The sequence below is a fragment of the Eutrigla gurnardus genome (assembly GCF_963514095.1).
Source record: "Eutrigla gurnardus genome assembly, chromosome: 10".
In the NCBI taxonomy this organism is placed as follows: Eukaryota; Metazoa; Chordata; class Actinopteri; order Perciformes; family Triglidae; genus Eutrigla; species Eutrigla gurnardus.
In genome coordinates this window covers 27036739-27058419 of record NC_139924.1, presented here as the reverse complement: position 1 = coordinate 27058419, position 21681 = coordinate 27036739, and the positions used below count along the sequence as shown (strand labels likewise).

General features: G+C 44.2%; 1 protein-coding gene across 4 annotated transcripts in view; it reads right to left on the bottom strand.

The window, feature by feature from the left end:
- Positions 1-2531: 2531 nt before the first annotated feature.
- The window catches only part of pitpnm3 (PITPNM family member 3), a 71403-nt gene continuing 52253 nt past the window's right edge, over positions 2532-21681 (bottom strand). For all 4 annotated transcript variants that reach the window (XM_084018677.1, XM_084018676.1, XM_084018675.1 and 1 more), the window contains 12 exons: positions 16648-16811; positions 16294-16464; positions 11488-11685; positions 11245-11393; positions 9241-9357; positions 6711-6827; positions 6483-6631; positions 6227-6376; positions 5189-5372; positions 4966-5094; positions 4428-4825; positions 2532-3583 (listed from right to left, as the gene is read on the bottom strand). In XM_084018677.1, the coding sequence (XP_083874803.1) occupies positions 4502-4825; positions 4966-5094; positions 5189-5372; positions 6227-6376; positions 6483-6631; positions 6711-6827; positions 9241-9357; positions 11245-11393; positions 11488-11685; positions 16294-16464; positions 16648-16811 (1852 nt within the window). In that variant the 3' untranslated portion in view covers positions 2532-3583; positions 4428-4501. The remainder of the gene's footprint in view (positions 3584-4427; positions 4826-4965; positions 5095-5188; positions 5373-6226; positions 6377-6482; positions 6632-6710; positions 6828-9240; positions 9358-11244; positions 11394-11487; positions 11686-16293; positions 16465-16647; positions 16812-21681) is intronic.

The following is a 21681-nucleotide window of genomic DNA, read 5'->3' as shown; positions in this document are numbered from 1 at the left end:
CGTGGTTTCTTTGTTTCCTTCTTTTGACAAATGTACTTATTGTAAGTCGCTTTGGACAAAAGCGTCTGCTAAATGACCTAAATGTAAATGTAAATTAGAACAAGTCACATCCACTGTGTTAAATGTGTGAGCAATACTGCCACCTACTGGTGATCTACTGGTGTTGCCGGCTAACAATGACACACTGTCCTAAATTCAAACCACAGTGAACACATGCACATTAATTCTGTTCAGGACCCGACACATGGCTTACATACATACTTAATAATTCAGTGTTCATTTTATACATCTCCAAATGCCAGTGTTAACATTTGACATTTTAAATAGCACGTTTACGTTAATGAGAGCCCACAGCTGCTAGCTTGGCTGGCTAGCTAACTTAGCTACTTTCCATGTTGCACACAGTAACGTTATTTAACTGATGTGTTTTATTCAGCGACTCTGTCATCAGCTAAAGAAAGAGCGAGACTTTTTCTTAGTGCGAGTGCATCCTGGTACAAAGACATGATCACGCAGTCTTTATAATTATAGTGCAGTCTTATATTTCAACAGCTATACGACGAAATGTGACTTCCTCAGAAAATTATCGTTAAAATTGACAAACATACAATTCAAACCGCATATTTTCTTTCCAAAATAAGGTCCAATGGTGGTCCACCAAAAGAGGCGAGACTTAGACTCACTATATTTTCAACCGTCACGTTTACGTCACTGCAGTTTTACACGCTTTATGGTGGCTGAAAAACTTTGGAATCTCAAAAAAGGAATGCAAAAAATGATGATCTTCGTTTTTACAGCGTTGTGAAGACGACCATTGATGCAAAACACACCAAAACATGGAAAGTTGGAGTTAAGTTTCTAAGTCTGACTTTACATATTGTTACATATATATATCGCTTTCTGCAGAAGAGCAGCACTCAAGTCTTCAACTGTGAAATATCTTTATTTATGATGAATAACGAAAGACGGACCGAGTCCAATAAACACAATATCAATATCATCATCATCATCATCACGAGAGATCTGTACAAAACAATACACTGTAGCAGTGAAAGCAGGTGGTCTGTCCTCATTGGTCGAACAGGCCAGCGTCAAATACGGATACGACCAATAAAAAAAGAGCACGAAAACAAATCAACATGTCGTCACGCCACGTTAGTTAACTTACTTCATACGTCATTAGAGTTGTTAATAAATGGCAAATTAGGTCATTTCCAAATAGTAAAGTCATGCTTTGGTGAATACTAATCACTGACATTAATCAGTACTTAGAGATGGATAATTATATTAATTTTAAAGACAACTAATACAATATTTTTTTACATTTTATAATAAATTGTGTTGTTCTCTTCTGTGGGATTCTTTGCATTTTGTATGTGAGATAAGAAAAAGATGGAGATGGAATTTATAGGATGTATCGCCCTGCTTCTTTAACATCACGTTTACCTCAGAAAATTAATTTATCACAACTTTAAATACCGATTTACTCAACACGTGCTGGTTGAATTTTACCTCCATGAATTATTATTCACCCCTTATATACAAATAACGACTATTATAAGTTACCAGAACGAGACAATTTATAGCCATTACTCATCATAATTAACATGCAATCACTTGTTTAACCATTAGATCGTTATTTGCCATTTACTAACATTGTCAATATAAACTTCTCACTCCTTCAGTGCATCGTCGTCATGGCAGCAAAAATATCACTATTGTGTTCTACAATGATGGGAATTAATTTGTTTCAGTGTGAAGAACGCAAAACGAGATGGAGTTACGCATGTGAGTGTTGCTTCTACAGTATTATACACTTAATGCTAATCAGTGCGCTACGAATACAGGGGCGGCACTACAGAGTCATATATAACTGGGTAGGAATAAATTGTTAATTACCGGATCACCGACGGTGTACAGGTGGTGTAAGAAAAAAGAGAACACGGCTCCTTCCTTGCTGTTTTCTCTTTTTCACCTTTTTGTTTTTCTTTCATAGCAGGTTTTTTTTTTTTTTTAAACAAAATCCTGCTTCAGTCCACAACCTATAAAACACACTCTCAGTCCTGGAAAACAAGCTTCTGTCTTCGTGTTCGCAGTAAATACAAGTCTACAACACTCTCTCTCTCTCTCTCTCTCTCTCTCTCTCTCTCTCACACACACACACACACACACACACACACACACACACACACACACACACACACACACACACACACACACACACACACACACACACACACACACACACACACACACACACACACACAGTATCTAAAACAAAAAATGTCAACTAGATAAAATGCACTTTGTCATAAACTCAATACTTTGGTCGAACAAATCAAATCATTGTTGTATCTCTACACAAAATCGAATACGATTTAAGGCAACAAAAAAACTGAGTCAAACAACAAAAAGGTTCAAAAACATACATTGAAAATATTTCTATTTACAATATTTCCTCATAGAAAAATATGTTTCACTTGCACAGTTTTAAACATGGCCACGATAACACCATAGCCTTGGAGGGGGGGGGGGGGGGGTATTGCACAATATCCTGCAAGCTACGGCAACTACCAAGCACCTAAACTTATGTGACCTATAATGATAATTACACTGTCATCTTAAATACGTAGATAATATTATTTACATCCGTGTCTAATCAATCTGTAAACGTTTTTTTTTGTTGGTCAAACCAACATTTTTCTGCTATTTGTGTTGAATCTTTCCAGGAGTCACAGTAAACCGACAGGAAAAACAACAACATAAAACATACACAATGAAATACAGGGTCGCCCATGAGAATAATTTTTCAAATGTCTTTTGTTTTTATAGCTTCAAACAAATGAATTAATTTAATCTGGGTAATTGGGACACATAATGTAATCATTGCAACCTGGTCAAAATGTGCATTTAAATAGGAATAAACTGGAGGATTGTGTCTGAAAACAAAATATTCCAACTTTATGGGCAACAGTGTATAACTCTTTGTTTCTGAAGCGAGTACGGCAGCTGAATGGAAAACCACTGCGATGTACTTCGATAGTGCAAGTGCCACCTCAGGGACCCGAGCTGCGCTTCGGCGGCTGTGGACCCGGTCTGAGGCAGCTGTCGAAAGAAAAAAAAGGCCTGTTCTGCCAGACCGGTTGAAGGAGGATGTAAAGGGGGGGGGGGGGGGGGGGGGGGGTAACATCTAACAGCGGGGGTGAAATGGGAGGCCAAGGCCGGCTTGAACTTAAATGTCACAGTGCTGCTGTGTCCGGAGGGTCCGGGGGTATTTACATCAGGGGTTAATGCAGGAGTCCGATTGCATCTGGTCATCTGATGCAAGTCAACGGGTTCAAAGTCACCATCGCTTTTTCATCCAGCAACTATCCCAAATACATTCTTTTTGATTTTTTTTATAATTAGACACATTTTAGCAGACATTTGCAAAAAAACGAATCGCCGTCCACCAGCAACTGCTTTAAAAATTCAGGCACAAAGACATAATCCACACAAAAAAAGGGGGCGGGGCATGTGGTAGTAGTGTAGAGGTAAAAGCCGAGCTGTGAGGGACACCAGCAGGGGATCCATCGAGGTGACTCTGTCAGACGAGAGGGAGGATTAATGAAAGTTAACACACTGATGATCCCATTCTGCATCAGCATATTTGTTTGTGTGCTCTCCTGGTGACATGGCGCTAATTTACATAATTGCACCAGACGATCATTCAAATCTCGGGAAACGAGAGGATTTTCAAGCACGGGAGGGCAGTTTTTAGCTCATCAGTAGGCCTACATACATAATCATAATCACGGGCAAATTTACATTCGGTCCTCCAAGGGAGACTCTGCTAATAATAGACCCCCTTTACTCGGGTTGCCACCGGAATATTAAGTAATCCATGTTTCATCCTGCTTTGCTGCTTTCATTACTCCCCCCCAACCCCCATCTCTTTTTTGTGCTCGTTCTTGACCACTTTGATGCTCTAAATAACGCATGATCGTTAACTGCCTGACGAAACAATTCAAACGGGGGTTTGCAGAAGAGAGATAAGATCGTTCATTTACACATTCCACCTCAATTTTTGTGGCTCTGGGCGAGGCTTTCTAAAGTCCCTGATGATTTCATTCAAGATAGATCTTTTTTTTTAATGCAGATGTATCTATTCTGTGCTTTATACAGTCCTACACATGGCTCCTTTAATATCTGATTATTGGCCGATATGGGGAATACCGACAGGCATAAAATATTATATTCACTTTGTTTTCATTCGTGAAAAATCATCTGAAACTTCTGGAGGGAGCAGGTCCTCTTCCACAGAGTCCAGAACGGACAAACCAAACCCACCGTATGTTCTCCAACACGCTTGGAGAGGGAGGGGTTATCCGAGGTGCTAGAGGCCACTAAATCCCACCCCTTTAAATCCTCCACACACAAGCTCTCACCTTGGCCCTTGACACTAAGACCCCTTAGTCCTCCTCTTCTATCTTTCTGCAACCCTTCCATCTCTGTTTTGATGTCAGGGAGTGGTGTCTCCACGGAGTATGGAGGGCCGTCCCCATGCGCCTTGTCCTCCTCCACCTCCTCCACCCCCGTGGTCCTTATCGGACTCTGGCTGGCTCTGAGCTCGCTCCGGCTTGGGGTTCGGCGTGCACGGCGGGTCGGGTTGCTGCACCGACATGGTCCTGCGCAGGTGGGTGCGCTTACACAGGAAGTCGGGCTTCGCTGAGAGGCCGAAGGAGCCCTTCCTCAGGACCATGCGGACCGAAGAGGACTTCTTGGGTCTGGCTCTGTGCCCGAACTGAAGGGTGGAGAGGTGGGATGCATAGCCCTCACTAAGGAACTACAAATACCACACAAAATAAGAAAGAGAGTAGTAAAAAGACTCAAGTAAATTAGAAAAAACACAAGTAGAATGGTCAGACAGAAACACCATAAAATTTGACCCAAGAAAGAGATAAAAGACAATTAGAATTTAACTACCTGGCACTGATTTTGGTACTTCTTCGAAGGTCTTCCAACAATATAAATCTGTGTGGGGCAGAGACCGAGCATGTTGTAAACGGAAATGTCCTTCATGGAGCCATAAGCAGAGTTGATCTTAATGTGACACTGGTGAGAGAGGGGGAAAAAATCAATCAGGCACTGTGAGCTCCCAAAAGAGGACGGAAATCAAGATGACTGTAGGTTTGTTGGCGGACCATACCTCCTGTACCAGGTTCCTGAGGAAGATGGTCTTCTGTCGAAGGGGGTCGTGGACCAGACCCTCGGAGAAGAAGATCATTCCGTGGGGAAAGTTGTGCTGCGAGAGCCAGGACACCACACGCTGCTTCTGCATATCAGGGCGGCCGGTGATGTAGATGATCAGATATCCCAGGTCCTGCCAATGCCTGGAAATCATAGAGTGTACGTAAGAAGTGGACGTAGTCATGGCGACATCACCCATTGGTTGGTGGACTACAGTTTTGAAGCCTCGAGTTTGGCATCTGGATCCATCTGGATTCTGATGTGAAGCTGCTAACAAAGCTTCATAAATCAAAGTCAACTTTACAAGTGTTAAAGTCATCTGTCAATCAGCAGGTAAGCCCCGCCCCCTAAAGCATCCCCTGCTTTCTGGTCTGGTGGACTCTAAATGGACCATAATGTACTAAATGAACATCATGCTGGATTGAAGAAGACTTGAAACTAGAGATTGAGACCATAAACTCATGTTTACAATGTTTACTGAGATAATACATCAAGAGAGAAGTAGGACCATTTTCTCATAGACTTCTATACAACCAGAGAGGAGTCGCCCCCTGGTGGCCAGCAGAGAGAAGTAGGACCATTTTCTCATAGACTTCTATACAACCAGAGAGGAGTCGCCCCCTGGTGGCCAGCAGAGAGAAGTAGGACCATTTTCTCATAGACTTCTATACAACCAGAGAGGAGTCGCCCCCTGGTGGCCAGCAGAGAGAAGTAGGACCATTTTCTCATAGACTTCTATACAACCAGAGAGGAGTCGCCCCCTGGTGGCCAGCAGAGAGAAGTAGGACCATTTTCTCATAGACTTCTATACAACCAGAGAGGAGTCGCCCCTGAGGGCCAGCAGAGAGAATGCTAGTTTAAGGCACTTCATCATTGGCTTCACTCTTTAGAAATGAACTATCAGTCGTACCATCATCACAGAGTGAACACCCTTAAACACACCTGTTGACCTCTGAATATGAATCCTACTGAACCTTCCAGTCAGTCTGCAGTTTACCTGACGACGTCGACAGCTCCGGGGCGGACCTTGGGGTCGCTGCCCATGATCGACACGCTGGCAGCAAAAGAGCCGTCGATGCTGAAGACCACACACTCCATCCCCCGTGGCAACACGGTCAGGTACGCCTCGGCACTCGTTTGATCGCCCCTTGGAAAAAGACAAAAGAGAGATAAACTGCATTTGCTGCTTGAGATTTTATCAGCGCAAACATTGGACGAATCAGGTTATGTGATAATGCTACACGGATGCTTACTTGACCACCATTTTAATGGGATAGACCCCCAGGCCCAGCTTCTTGCTCTTCGGGATAGTATACGTGACTCTGCCGCTGCTGTTGGTGACCTCCGTGTCAAAGGTCACCCAGCGGCCGGACTGAGGTTGCGTCATTAGCAGGACGTCCACCTAAGAGGGGGTCAGGGTGGGTCAACGGGTCGGAGGTCAACAGAAGTCTTGCACAAAACTGTACGAAGCTGCTTCTCACCTTCTCTCCAGTCAGAGTGACCATGTCCAACGGCCCGTACATGAAGCGGCCAACCAGAGTCTGAGGCCCGTCCTCGGTGACGATGACATCATTCACCCGGTGGTTGGCGGTGACGTTCTGCAGAAGATAACAGGAAGCAGCACGAGTCAGGACACTGAAGTCAAGGTTTTTCCTGTTTTTATGCGATGCTCTGGAAACCATCTCAGCATTCATTGAAGAAGATGAAGATGCAGTAGAAAGCTCTGCAAACCACCTCTGCAGCTGTTCAGCAGACGTATAAATAGTATAGTATAATATAAATGAGCTACTATTCAGTGGATAAACTACCTAAGCTTCCTGACAAAGTTGCTGCTGCCGCATTTCTCAGTTAAAAAGTGACTTGGAGTGGGTTGAGAGTTAAAAAAAAAGAAGTAGAAGGCTAGAAACACGACTCCAAACCAAATGTTGCTCCGTAGCAACTCGATGCAACTGGTTGTGAATGTTGTGTTTACAGATTACAGGTTTTGCTGGCCAGAAATTCAGGCAATAAAGGGTTTAAAGTAAATGTAAGAGAGACGGAGGCCGGGGAAGTAACAATGCTGGAGGATCTAATCCCACCTCAGAGCCAAAACGCCCCCGAGGTCGAAGTGTTGACTCAATATTAAACCTTAAAGTTTTTCTTTTTCTCCATGAGAAGCTCGACCTGAGCCAGCATAATAATGCTAATCCCTAAATCTCTATTTGAGGAGATGTTTTGCATTTTAAGAGCATATTCACTAAATGTGTGATTCTCTCATTTCAATTCTGTAACCTTCACTTCATCCTGGAGAGTTTTTCCTCGCCGCTTTTCTTTCCAAAACCCTGTTTTTTTCTCCCAAATAGTTAAGACGCAGGCACCGAGGCTTCACAAAAGCAACAGCAATAAATGTAATTTGTTGTTTGTTGTACCTGAAAACGCTCCGTCGTTTACTGACAGCACTCAGCGAACGCTAACAGAGCATGTGCACATTATAGATACTGCTAAGTGCTGTTGCGATCGTTGTTGTATTTTACTGTTTCACCACATCAGCTAATGAAAACCAATTTAAAAGGATGTGGCTTCAACACTCCAGCTGTTATCCTGCATTCACTTCGTCAACAAGTCATTGTTTGCCAGCAGGAGCTCTTACTGATGTGGAAGGCGAGCATGCAGAGTGAGCAAACCGTATGCATACAGACCTGGGATCAGTACATCTAACATCACAGCAGGAGGTCTGACAGTGTCCAATATGGAGTTAGATTTCCCCGACACGAATCCACGAGGACTCTTAGGTGGGGGGATTCAACCTTACAGGATCCATTGGGATTCGATTCTATTCTATCTATCTATCTATCTATCTATCTATCTATCTATCTATCTATCTATCTATCTATCTATCTATCTATCTATCTATCTATCTATCTATCTATCTATCTATTCTGGTGTGGAGCTGCTTGATTGAAGAAGACTTGAAACTAGAGATTGAGACCATAAACTCATACTCTCTCATAGACTTCCATGCAATCAGGCTTCTTTTTGCAACCAGAGGAGTCGCCCCCTGATGGCTAGCAGAGAAAATGCAGGTTTAAGGCGCATCAGTCTTGGCTTCACTTTTTCAAAACCGGAGGTTTCTGCCTGGGAAGATATGAGCTGGTGAGTCAAACCCCTGCCTGCAAAGGGGCAACAAACCACAGCCTCACACTAGCGGTGCCTCTCCACCTCTGACGAACATCTCTTCTCACCGAGTCGAGGAAGATTAGGAAGCGATGCCGGGTCTCACTGAATAGTAACATCTTGCAGCAGGTGAGCTGACGGGGCTCAGATTGAATCAGCACCGAGTGAATCTAAATCTCCACACGCACAAAACGTAAATTCAGGATCGAGGTGACTTTCTTGTGGAGCTGCTTTTCTTTGAGCGCTTTCATCAGAAACACATCACTGGGCCAAGGCGAGGCATGAATGAGGCGACGCAGAGAAAAGAAGAACCTTCACGGACTCAAATATATATATTTTCCCGTGGCACTCGCGGTTACACGGTTCTATTTATAGCCTTGAGAAAAGCAAGCGGCAACTAAATGAAAACGGCAGATAAAAGGAGCCCTCGGTGGAGAGCAAATACGACCTTGATTGTTCTACTCGGCAGGAGCTCAGAGGCGTGAAGAAATTGTGCGCGTCTGCCTGCTTCAGTGCTTCAAGGTGAAAGTGTGGGAATACTTAAAGGAATCCAGGTCTCTGCTCACAGGGCTGATGGCTCTACGACAGGGATAACTGTATTTTTAGTTTTGAATGAATGCAAAGCCACTGCGACAGATTTCTGCCGCGTGAGTGGGTGTTTCTATTTTGAGCACAAGAGGCACCTTAGAGACGAGAGCCCAGGATGTGTTATATATGGGGTGTGTTTTGTTAAAATATTCACATAAAGTTTGAATGTAACCTTTTAAGTTAACTGCCATAAATATGTGTCAGCGCAGCAAACTGGTGGGGGGGGGGGAGTATATTTATAACAAGTGAAGCAACGGAAAAATTAATTACCCTTAGTTTGACGTGTGTCCTCCTTCTGAGCCATTTTTCTCGTGGGCTGGAGGGCGAGTACGGAGTGGAGCCCAGCTTGTCGGCTTCCTGCGTCTTCAGACAATCACATCGCATGAGCTGTGGATAAACACATGCGTAGACGAGAAGAGCAGCGTTAATCAGCAGAACGGAACCGGTTCGACTCGGTAAAACAATCTGAATCCCTGGAAGAAATTCTGGTGTCATGTTTAGGAATCATAAATCACAATTCCATCAGGAAGCTTCTGTGATTATCATTCCTGACACTTGGACTCCTTGTTTCATATATTTTAACTTTCTTTTACATGGTGAGCTTGAACAGGGAGATAAGTAAATGTTTCAGTGTTAAGCATCCGGTGGAGCCAAACGCCGCCACAACACCATAATGATCTTTGGGTTTATTAGCTTCCTGATGGCGTCGATAGCAGTTCCCCCCCCAATGTGCTCTCCTCATTCCCCTCACGTTTGCTCACAAAGACGACATGCTGCAGCAGACAGTGGCAGGATGAAAAAAAAAAGAAGAAATCTTTTCTCTTTTTTCTTCTCTGGGAGCTCTGCTTTCTAATGATCCAGTTCAAAGACTGCCGGCTGTGTTTTCAGGGGATTTAACAGGACATTTAACTACACTATTTGTCCTGCTTTTTGTTGGTGTCTGAGGATTTAGGGAACATGCTTGTCATCACCAAAACACAGAAAAAGGTGTGGTATATAACGGGTAGCTAGGTGAGTAGATGGTTGAAGCAACACAGCCACGTCTCAAGGTTTAATTCCCACTTAGTACAAGATGCTATGAGACTCTTCTGATCAAAGGTTTGATTCTTATCACTTAAGAAAGTTGATGATACAGAAATGCAAATGCCTTGCATTAAGATCAAACATATTGGATGAAATGGCTCCTACTTGTCTGGGGCTCAGCTGGGAGGTGTGAGTTGAATCCTTAATGTCTTTGCACAAGGTAAAGTGTGTCAACTGTTGATAGAGATGCATTTCCTGGGTTTTGCAGACCATTGCACAAGCCAGAGAATGTTGTCAAGGTCAAGGTAACAGAAATGGGCCTTTATATTTAGAAGTTCTGAACATATTCAGGGAGTCGTCTGTGCAGAAGGAGCCCTTGAACACTAACTAACATTGTAACAACAACAGCTGTGTTGCTTGTGAAGCAAGAAGACGGCATTAAATGGAAACAGTTGTTCCACAAGTAACGGCATCACAGAGTCACATTTCTCCACCGTAAACTATGAGCATCTAAAACATTATAAAGAACCAGTGTTTTGGGGAACATGAGGCCTTTCTGGAAGTCCTAAACTGGTTCAAGTCTTACCTACAAGCAATTTTGTATCAGAAGGAGTTCCCCAAGTGTCAATCCTAGGTCCCCTTTTATTCACCCAAAACATGTTGCCATTAACTGAATTTGGATTATTTTTGGATTTCATATTCTGTCCCTTTACATGTCTACCTTAAAATGAAGAGTTACCGAAACACCTCTCCATATATTATAAGAGCTTAGTTACTGGCCAGTGTCTCCCTGCTGCTCTCATTTGGTGTAACAACTACAAGACTTCAAACACCAAAGAAGACCCAGTGTGTATGGAAACCCTACGGCCTTAACAGGAGATGAGCCATATTCTATCACTTAGTTTTTTTCTACTCCCAGAGCAACGAGCTCAGAGAACCTCTCCACCTTTGATTGAACGAGTTCAGTCTGTTGAGACGCCGGCTAGAAAAGAGACGATTCACACACAGCTGCTGCTGCCTTGTTGTGAAGCTTCATTATGAAACGGCCTTTAGATGATGCTAGTTTACCTACCACTGCTGAGAGGCTAATTATACACAGAGTAAAGTCTTAAATGGTTTTACTATGCTAATTAAATGTTTAATATGTGCGTGCTAATTACTGAGAATTTTTCTTTCAGGCTGTGAAACTTGCGGCTGAAAAAAAAAAAAAAAAAAAAAACACCAGGATGTCAATACAGGCTTTTCCCCCACCTGCCGGAGAACAAAGGCTGCTACGTCAGTGGACTCCCAGTAGGAGGCGTGGAAAAGGTGCGGCAGAGCCACCGTCGGGAAGGCGGTCAGCACATCGGGACAGTACAACGCGTAATCCAGTCGCTTGGAGCCCCACCAGCTGCTGGAAACTGAAACACAAACACACATCCGAGGTCATCTAGCGGTGAAACCTCATGAACCTGAATTCATCGACGGGAGGTTTCTGGTTTTGCTCCCACTCACCGTTAGCGATGGTGTTTCCCAGCTGGCTCACGGAGCAGATGGACATTTCACTTTCCACACTGGTCACGCTGGCTCTACGACCTCCCTCTTCTCCTCCTCCTCCTCTTCCTCCTTCGGGCTTCGTCTCAGAGGAAGCTGGACCTCCAGGAGTTTGCTCACCTTCTAAAAATACATTTGAATGGCCTTGGATGCTCTCCGCTAGGGCAACAGAGGGAGGAGGGAAGGAAACGCTTTGATCACACACAGATCGACTGGTCTTTAAATCAATGCTGTTATTTGGCTCAATGAGAATCCAGTCGGATTGACTTTGGATGCTCTTAAAATCATTTCATGTAGTCGGGTTCTCCTCTCGTCTTGTACGCAGCTCGTTCCTATTTGTTCGGGGATATTACCGTATAATAGGAAAATGAAGGATTTCCCTGGAGGCCCTGGATTTCCCCAGATGTCGTGGACCTACTTGTTATTCCCTTTGAAGATGCATATTTCATCAATTATTTAATCGTTACAGAGACTAAAGCCAGCTCAGTTCCAGTTATCTTCGACCCTACAATACATGTGTGTATATGTTAATATGTATATGTCTGTATTGTTATGTGTATAAACACATAATATTATTTAAATACATCTGCTTGTGTGTATAATTTATTGCGTTTCTTGTATGTTTATGGGTTTTTTTTTAATTCCAAGTCTACAATGACTTGCTTATTTATATTTAATGTTATGTTTATGCTGTGTTACTGTGGAAATCATATTTAAAGCAAGCAACAATGCATTCTGGGGACAAAAGGGAGACTCACGCTGACTGGATGTGCTACATCTTCCACTGAACAGCGTTGCATTTACATCACTGAACAACAGGAGGCTGAGCAACACAAACCCATGACTCCCACACGGCTTCACTCTTCCTACCTGTGTTATCAAACTCACAATGTTTTTTTTTTTTTCCCCCAGCCAGACTCTGGAGGGTGCTCATTATCCTATTACCCAGGCCTCGTATGTTGCCGCGGATCTATAATGACACCGGATAACGCCTGACTCACGTCTGAATGAGTTTCTACTCCAACCGCTGCTCCAGATTAAACGCTGACCTCGGCGACAACCCGGAAACCAACGCAATCCATATATTTCAATGCAAGTGTTGCTGCGAATGTTAATATGGTGTATCTGGACTTGGAGAGCGTCTCGCACCTTGACACCTTCTGTGTGTGTGACTTCCATTCACACACAACAGCATTAGCATGACCGGGGTTGCCTCCACCTGTGTGCCTGCCTGCATATTGTAGTTTTGGAGGTGCGTGCAATGGATTTGAGGGCACAAACAGCCCCGTAGTGTCAGAATGTTTGGAAGATATGTGGCGTGTGGGGAATTGGGTCCACTATTTGGTGACTATGGGGTGAAAGAATCGATCGTAATCACTTCCTCCAGGGAAGGACAATAAAAACAGCATCTCCTCTGTGAACCATCTATGTTTACTTCCCTAGAGGTTCGGCCAGCGAGCAACAAAATAAACCAGATACAGCCACAGGTGGTGTGGTTGGTCCACGAAGGGATCTGCATAACTGCCGCAGAACACGGCTTAAACGGGCGAATCGGGCGTGAATAATAACGCAGGACTTCTGGGTTGATGAAGATGATGGAAGCTTCGTAACAGTGAAGCTAAATCGGATGGTTTCCTGTCGAACTTTTGAGGGGCAGAAAAAATATTTTTGTTGGTTGGGAATTCTTCACATTTTAGAGAAAATTAAATCAAGAGGGATGACGGGGTTCCTACACCTTTTCCAAAGTCAAATTCAAGCACTTCCAGGTGCATTTCCATGCTTTTCCAGCCCCTTCCAGCTGTGGTAAACTCCATATTTGTATCAATCCAATGGTCAGTATTCAGTCTACTTATTATGTCACTTGTTCATCACATTAAATGAGATGTTATTGTCCTCTAAACAACCAACATGATGTTTGGAGACAGCTTTTTACAGAAGGACCACAAATGAAAGGAAAACTAATTCCACTAACAGATCCACAGAAATATAATCACCAACTATTTTCATCATTTGTTCATCATCAAAAGTCATTTTTCATAAAGAAATGTCACAAAATGCTGTTTTCAGTCCCTCAGATATGGAGATCTTCTTTTCTATCATAGATGTCATCACATAGAACACACATTTCAAGCACTTTTTTTCTAAATCTAAGCACTTTTCAAACCTTGAACACCACACTAAAAGTGTCTTCAAGGATTTCCAGCACCTGTAGGAACCCTGGATGACAGTTGTAAAGAGGAAGGACAGGCAGATCATTCATCAGGTGATGGGAGGATGACTGACTCTTTACATTAAAGCCGTTTGATCAATACCGACACTAACGATCAGATCTCCCGGGATCTCAGCTGGAAATCTATAGGAAGTTCAGTCTCTCCGTATTCACAGCATGCTTCATAACAAGAGCTCCGCCGTTGACGGATGTTGATGTCAAAGTTACACCCGCGGGAGTCCGATTTGATTGGCTCTCCATGCCTTCATAACAACTAATTACCATATTAGAGAGCAGGAAACGGTTGATGTGTGCCACATTGTTTCCTCTGTGTGAGCGAGAAGCCGTCGAGGGATTTTAATTCAACACTTTAATCTGACAGCATCCCGAGCTCCGATCAATGGAAGAGGGACTCGGACCTGTAATGAAGAAACCCGGGTACGTCTCGCCTTTTACACTCCATCACCGCCATCTGCACTGAGCGGCTGAGCGTGATTCAATTAATACATCACAGCCACTTTAAACAGGTAGAAACACGGCGGTATTTAATATCATGTGTCAGACATGTTTTTGTAAACAGGTCAAAAAAACAAATATGTGACATCCCGGCTTCATCTGTCTGTAAAAGTAATCTCCGCTTGTACTTGGGATCCTTCTACTGGGCCTTGAAGACCATTACTGTGATTGCTCATGGGAAAGCAAATCCCACACATTAAATTCACCTCTACTTTGCCCCTTTGATTAATTCATTGATTCTTGCTGATCCATACACACATGCAGGGTAATATATGGTGATAAAAGCAGCACAGGAAGAGGAATCTTCACCGGCGGGGGTTTATATGGTAAGATGGATCTTTTAGATCGATTTGAGAAGTGCATGTGTGTCATGCAGGGCTGGACTCTCACTGGTCTGGTCTTGGTCGTGACCTAGGTCTCAGCTGTGGACTGTATATAAGAAGTGGACGTAGTCATGGTGATGTCACGCGTTGGACTACGGTTTTGAAGCCTTGAGTTGGGCATTTTTGCAACCAGTGAAGAAAGTGACTATATTTGGACTGTGGAGGAGCGACGGGTGGATCTGAGGAACACAAGCAAGCAGAGCGGCACCCTTACTGGATCTGGATCCATGTGGATTCTGGTGTGAAGCTGCTAACAGAGTTAGCTTCATAATTCAACGTTCAAATTTACAGCTAAGTGTTAAAGTCCTCTTAGAAGCTAACTAGCATTGGTAGCATGGTAGCAACCTGTCAATCAGCAGGTAAGCCCCGCCCCCTAAAGCATCCCCTGCTTTCTGGTCTGGTGGACTCTAAATGGACCATAATGTACTAAATGAACATCATGCTGGATTGAAGAAGACTTGAAACTAGAGATTGAGACCATAAACTCATGTTTACAATGTTTACTGAGATAATACATCAAGAGAGAAGTAGGACCATTTTCTCATAGACTTCTATACAACCAGAGAGGAGTCGCCCCCTGGTGGCCAGCAGAGAGAAGTAGGACCATTTTCTCATAGACTTCTATACAACCAGAGAGGAGTCGCCCCCTGGTGGCCAGCAGAGAGAAGTAGGACCATTTTCTCATAGACTTCTATACAACCAGAGAGGAGTCGCCCCCTGGTGGCCAGCAGAGAGAATGCAAGTTTAAGGCAACTTACTGCATCTGGCTCCTGGTGTGAAGCTGCTAACAACGTTAGCTTCATAATTCAAGTCTTTGTTTCAAGGACCTGCCAAAAATACTGCTGGGTTCGACCTCGTAAAGCTTATCATAGTGACTTTAAATCTTTTGTGTGAAATTTTGCAGCACATTTACATAATAAGGCTCATGTCTGAACTGAGCTCAAGTTAGTGAGCCGATAATCTTGTTTTAACAATCTGCTTCTGCTCTCTTCTTGCCAAAGTCTATACTTGACCTTAGAATTCCAAGTAAACAGCATAATTTGAAGCAAAAAAAGAAAAAAATATCACCCTATCGCTGAGAAAGCACATTCAACAAATCTGCTTTATAGTTATACACGTTCTAACGACTGCATGTTGAGTTAAAAAGGTTTTTTGATTTTTCTAAAGCCTTATCTTCTGATTCACGCTCACAAGCTGTTAGCTCAAGAGATCAGTCCACTGCTCTACTTTATCTCAGTGAAGGAGGTGGAGGGAGGGCGATGGGTCATCTGCTGCCTTTTTAAAACCACTTTTTTAGAGTCTATAGTCCCAAAAGTGGGCTAAAACATGCTTCAAATAAATCAGCGGCTCATTTAGGGCTCAGGCTCTGTAGCCGATATCTAGCAGAGAATATCTGACATGCTGATCCTCCGAGAGGTGGTTAGTCAAAGGTACAGCACCACAGGAAGTATAATCACGTCGAACTTTGGGCTTGGGGGGCAGGATTCAGCTCAGGATCGAGAAATTACATTACTATGATACAGAACCTCTCTGCCGCTGACAGAGTTAGTCCCACTAACAGGATCCCTAAAGGAACATAAGTAGATGAATTGATGAAATATTCAGGAGGAGCCGCTCGTAAAATAAATTTTTCCAGGGGGTTGGATCGTAAAGTCTTACCTATGAGCATCGATCGTCCGTCCCCTAGTGGATACCGCTGGTAGCGCGGCACGGCGTGCGGCGGCAGCTTGTGGAAGAGAGGCTGCAGCAGCGGCTCCAGTCTGGACGCCGAAGGGTCCGACGGGTAAAACAGGTTGAAAATCTGAGAGCAGGCCGGATGCAGCTGGCTCACTGTGGGGGGACGGGAAAATAACGTTTAGTGCATTGATTTTTATTACTTGAAGGGATTCCCACATAATCACCAGCTCATTTTTCTTCATGTTTCTATGATTCACCATCAGGGAAGCAGGGATACATCATAAAATACTTTTAAAAATGTAGATTATTTTCACAGTAGTGTTTTAGAGTTTGTACCCTGGACGGCCGGCAGCACGGTGCGCCTCATGGCGAGCACGAGGCCCATCGGGCAGCCCAGCAGGAAGCAGTCCGACACCTCGAAGTCAAAGCGGCCGGGATTCAACACCAGGCTGGTGCTGCTGCCGCCGCCGCCACGCAGCTCCACGCCCTCCTTCATCAAACTAGGGGGACACAAAATATAACATGTTACCCGTCTGTCGCCGTGGGCGACGAGCCCAAAAGTGCATAACTGAGACTGGAATTATGCTGCAGGTTTACTGCATTTCTGCAGACTTTGCCTCCGGGCAGTACCCACAAAGCATAGCGTCCCAGAAACACCCGGAGGAACTGAAAAAAAACTGACGGCACACGAGTGACATACTACATTTACACAAAACCATTATCATTAAATATGGAACATAAAACACTCGGGATCGGAGCAAAGGCCCGATTTAAAGTCCCAGTCGGCAAGTCCGGCGGATGGAGGGCACTCTGTCAAATTTTGAATGTTTACAACTCTCATGCTCCTCCCCCACGACCACCGAGCTCCTCCCCCACAACCACCGAGCTCCTCCCCCACAACCACCGAGCTCCTCCCCCTCGACTTCGTGCCCTTTGAACTCTCCTAGATCACGCCACCTTTGAAACGCGGGTCCGATGTTGACTCTGGTTTTATCACGGGCACCGTCGTCATCTTTCTTTTTTTCCTTCTTTTCCACCGGTGTTTTCTTTCCCTTGGTTGTTTTGGACCTCCTCGTTTCGGTTTTTAACGAGGAATTGGAAGCTTGTTGCTACTTCCCTCCGCCTCCCCCCTGTGATAGTGGTACGACCCGAGGGGGGAGGGGCTCTGTGTGTGCACGGACACAGCCCTGCGTGCTGATTGGACAGGACGATCCGGGCTCTGTCGATCTTTACAAAACAAACAACAGGCACGCTTTTTTTCTAAAACCGGATGATTTATGTTGTTCTATCGGAGCGTAGTGTCGGCTTCAGTGAATATGATCAACAAAATGTTGCCGACTGGGACTTTAACTAAAACAAGTAAATATTTGACATATTAAAGGGACAGTGTGTAACATTTTAAGTAATTTATTAGCTAAAATCAATATCTTCATTCATAAATAGGTCCTCATAAGTGTATAATTACCTCTGCCAATAATTGATTTATCCTCGTAAGCAAAGAATTTCTTATTTGTATTTACATTGGACGGGTGAGTCCTCAGCAGGCTTCCATGTCCATTTTGAAGACTATAACCGCCGGAGAGGGACAAAACACCTAAACGCGATTTCGTTCAGAGCCAGCGTGAATGAAAGGAGATCACATCAGCGAGAGGCGCTTCCAGACACGTAGGGTGCGTGCGCAGGACCGGCTCTCCCCCTGGAGTGGACAGTGACTTCGACTGACTTTTTTTTTCGCCTCGGGGCACAGATCTCGGATACTGGCGCACCCACGTCCCGCTGTTCCCCCTGGAGCTCCCAGAGAGCGACTTTTACCGAGCTTCGTTTATTCGCCCGTGGTGGACGACCTCTTGCCTTTAACAGTCAGTGTTGTACAGCAATATAAGCGCTTTAGTTGCATTTGTTTGTGTTTGTTGTGTGTTTAGTTGTTAGCCGATGCTATAGGCTACTAATGGAAGGCTACCAAAACTAAACCAATATCAACATGGCAACATGAACCACTATCTTGCTCCAGGAGTAATTACTTACTGGTGGTATTGGATGACATGTTGTCATAGCTTCTTGGTACATAACAGCCACCGTAGTTGCAACAAAGCGACGCGCTAGAGAGCACTATTCGTTTGAATGGAAAATACAATTTCACCACTAGATGGGAGTAATTCCTACACACTGTCTCTTTAAGTCTTATCTGGGACGACAAGAGCACGGAAGGCATTCAAATAAAAAAAAAAACACATTTGCAGATAACATGTTTTTGCTTAATCAAAATAAGGTGACATGTCAAGCAATATTTATTTATAATTAGTATTTAAAAGAAATACTAGAATGCATCATTTTGGGGGGTGAAAGTGACACATTTGAAATGTCAGGACTGTTGCTGGTGAAATGGAGAGGATCTGAGTCCTGACACAGAGGAGTGACTGATGCTTTTGTTCTGAAGTGAAGTCGTAGGCTGGATGGTTTGAAGGCTCCGGGGGCCTTTTTTTGTGGCGATGACTCAGCCTTCACTCGGGCTGCATCACGCTCACAGCTGTTTGAACGGCAGAGGAGACGAGACATTTCCCCGTTAAGTCCAACACGGAAGGAAAGAAAGGAGGGATTAGACGTCTTTAAAAGCCAGATCAATAGTGCTGGGATTGCCTTCCTGCTTCCAGTTGGGTTTTCCTAATGTGTCCACCTGTCTGTTTGTCAGCCAAAAAAGGTTTTAGTATCTGCGTGGGTGAAGAGAAGGTGAACCACTGAACAGTACAGATAATTTCATAATGTCATGTTGACATGAATCAAAAATACACATTTTCCCCTCGATTGTTTAGGAGTGAGTTGCTTTCTCTCTAATATAATGGGGATGAAACGGCCTTCACCCGCATGTCAGCCGGGCTCGGCGACCCTGAGGAGGATAAGCTATTAGAGATAATGGATGGAGGGATGAATCGATGAATGAATGGGAACTTATTTATTATTTTGAGTAACCAGGTCAGGATTAGTGGAATGAGATGTTACCGAGTGCTGGTTTTGAAAAAAGAACACAACAGTTGAGAAAAAAATATTCATTTTTGATTTTGTGAACTGTCCCTTTAAATTACTTTCATTCACATAAAACATCACCTGGTTGTGTGAAGGGTTATTTCTTTTTCCAGCTACAGAACTTGTCATTTAACTGCCGTTTGATACCAATATGTTAAATAAATATGACATATAGTACATTCACTCCCTGTTATTGAGTGAATGGTTGACGTGGTTTTATGGGGGATAAATGGGCAATAAACACATATCGTGTATCGCCCAGCTCTTCACCGAGAGCAGCAAATAGACTCCCCTGTTAAACTAAAGCATTGTAAATAGACTCCCTGATGGGAACTAGACCTGCACGGAGACCTCCAGGACCTCTGACTGCACATCGTCTACTTCTCTTTCAGTTATGTCCAAAATAGATGAGGGGAAAATCTTAGACCGTATATAAGAAGTGGACGTCGTCATGGTGACGTCACCCGGTGTGGACTACGGTTTCAGCATTTGGCATTTTGGCCGTCACCATCTTGGATTTTTTGCAACCAGTAGAAGGAAGTGACCATATTTGGACTGAGGAGGAGCGACGGGTGGATCAGAAGAACACAAGCGGCAGAGCAGCACTCTTTAGTGGATCTGGATCCAAGTTGACCTTGAATTATAGAAGCTAACTTAAGTTAGCTTCTATAATTCAAGGTCAACTTTACAGCTAAGTGTTAAAGTCATCTCAGTAGCTAACTAGCATTGGTGGCGTGGTAGCGACCTGTCAATCAGCAGGTAGCCCCGCCCCCTAAAGCATCCCCTGCTTTCTGGTCTGGTGGACTCTAAATGGACCATAATGTACTAAATGAACATCATGCTGGATTGAAGAAGACTTGAAACTAGAGATTGAGACCATAAACTCATGTTTACAATGTTTACTGATATAATACATCAAGAGAGAAGTAGGACCATTTTCTCATAGACTTCTATACAACCAGAGAGGAGTCGCCCCCTGGTGGCCGGCAGAGAGAAGTAGGACCATTTTCTCATAGACTTCTATACAACCAGAGAGGAGTCGCCCCCTGGTGGCCAGCAGAGAGAAGTAGGACCATTTTCTCATAGACTTCTATACAACCAGAGAGGAGTCGCCCCCTGGTGGCCAGCAGAGAGAAGTAGGACCATTTTCTCATAGACTTCTATACAACCAGAGAGGAGTCGCCCCCTGGTGGCCAGCAGAGAGAAGTAGGACCATTTTCTCATAGACTTCTATACAACCAGAGAGGAGTCGGCCCCTGGTGGCCAGCAGAGAGAATGCATGTTTAAGGCACTTCAGCCTCGGCTTCACTTTCAAGAACCTGAGGTTGCTGTCTTGTTTCTGCTTGTTGTCCACTGGGAGGTGAAGGGAACCTCCACACAGCAAGGCTCCGAGGTGCACCGCCGTGACTGGGATAGATGGGATCCTGTTTCCATCACTGTGTGGTGGAGCGTGTGATTCTGAATGGGAACACTGGTTTGCTTGAAGTGACTCGACATGGCAGTCGTAGCCCGTCCAGCCACCCAAACCCAGCTAAATTCAGCCTCACCGCCCCGGCCCCTCCTACTCCTCCTCCTCCTCCTCCTCTGCAGACCGGCTGGCACAAACAGACTATTTATAGTCCGGCGGAGGCAGGTGAAGCAGGCGGTGCAGTCAAGCTGCAAATATTGATAAAGAGCAGGGGCGAGTCGGGGTGACACATTCCAGGGAAAACCCGGGATGAGGGTCCGGGTGCAACGTTGGGGTTACCATATGAATAGAAGGGCGATGGACAGATGCCATGTGACAGAAATGGATGACAGAATTTCCACTCTTCTGCAGTCTAATCTCCTGTTGTGCCACCGAGGTGGAGCCGTTATAGAATCATATAGAATCTGTGAAATTGGGTTCATTTTTTTCCTCTATTGCACCTCGTTTGGCTGCAGGCAATTTCCAGCTTGACTTATAGGAACAGACTGTTGCTGCAGACATTGTTTGTTTGCCGACGGGGCTTTTTCCTTTGTGTGTGTGTGTGTGTGTGTGTCTGTGTGTGTGTGTGTGTGTGTGTGTGTCTGTGTGTGTGTGTGTGTCTGTGTGTCTATATGCTAATGTTTTCACGACTGTTTGCACCAAACACTGAGAAATAAAAATGTTGTTTTTGCACTGAAGTCATGCAAGCATCTAAAGGATAATCAAACAACTCATGTATTTTGCATCTGAATGCCTTTTGAAGTGTAATGTGTGTGTGTGTGTGTGTGTGTGTGTGTGTGTGTGTGTGTAAAACCACTAGTATAGAAACAGGGGAACTATACAGGCCTTTTCAAGTAGCAATTTGCGTTACATTTCAAAGAATATGTATAATGATATAATAA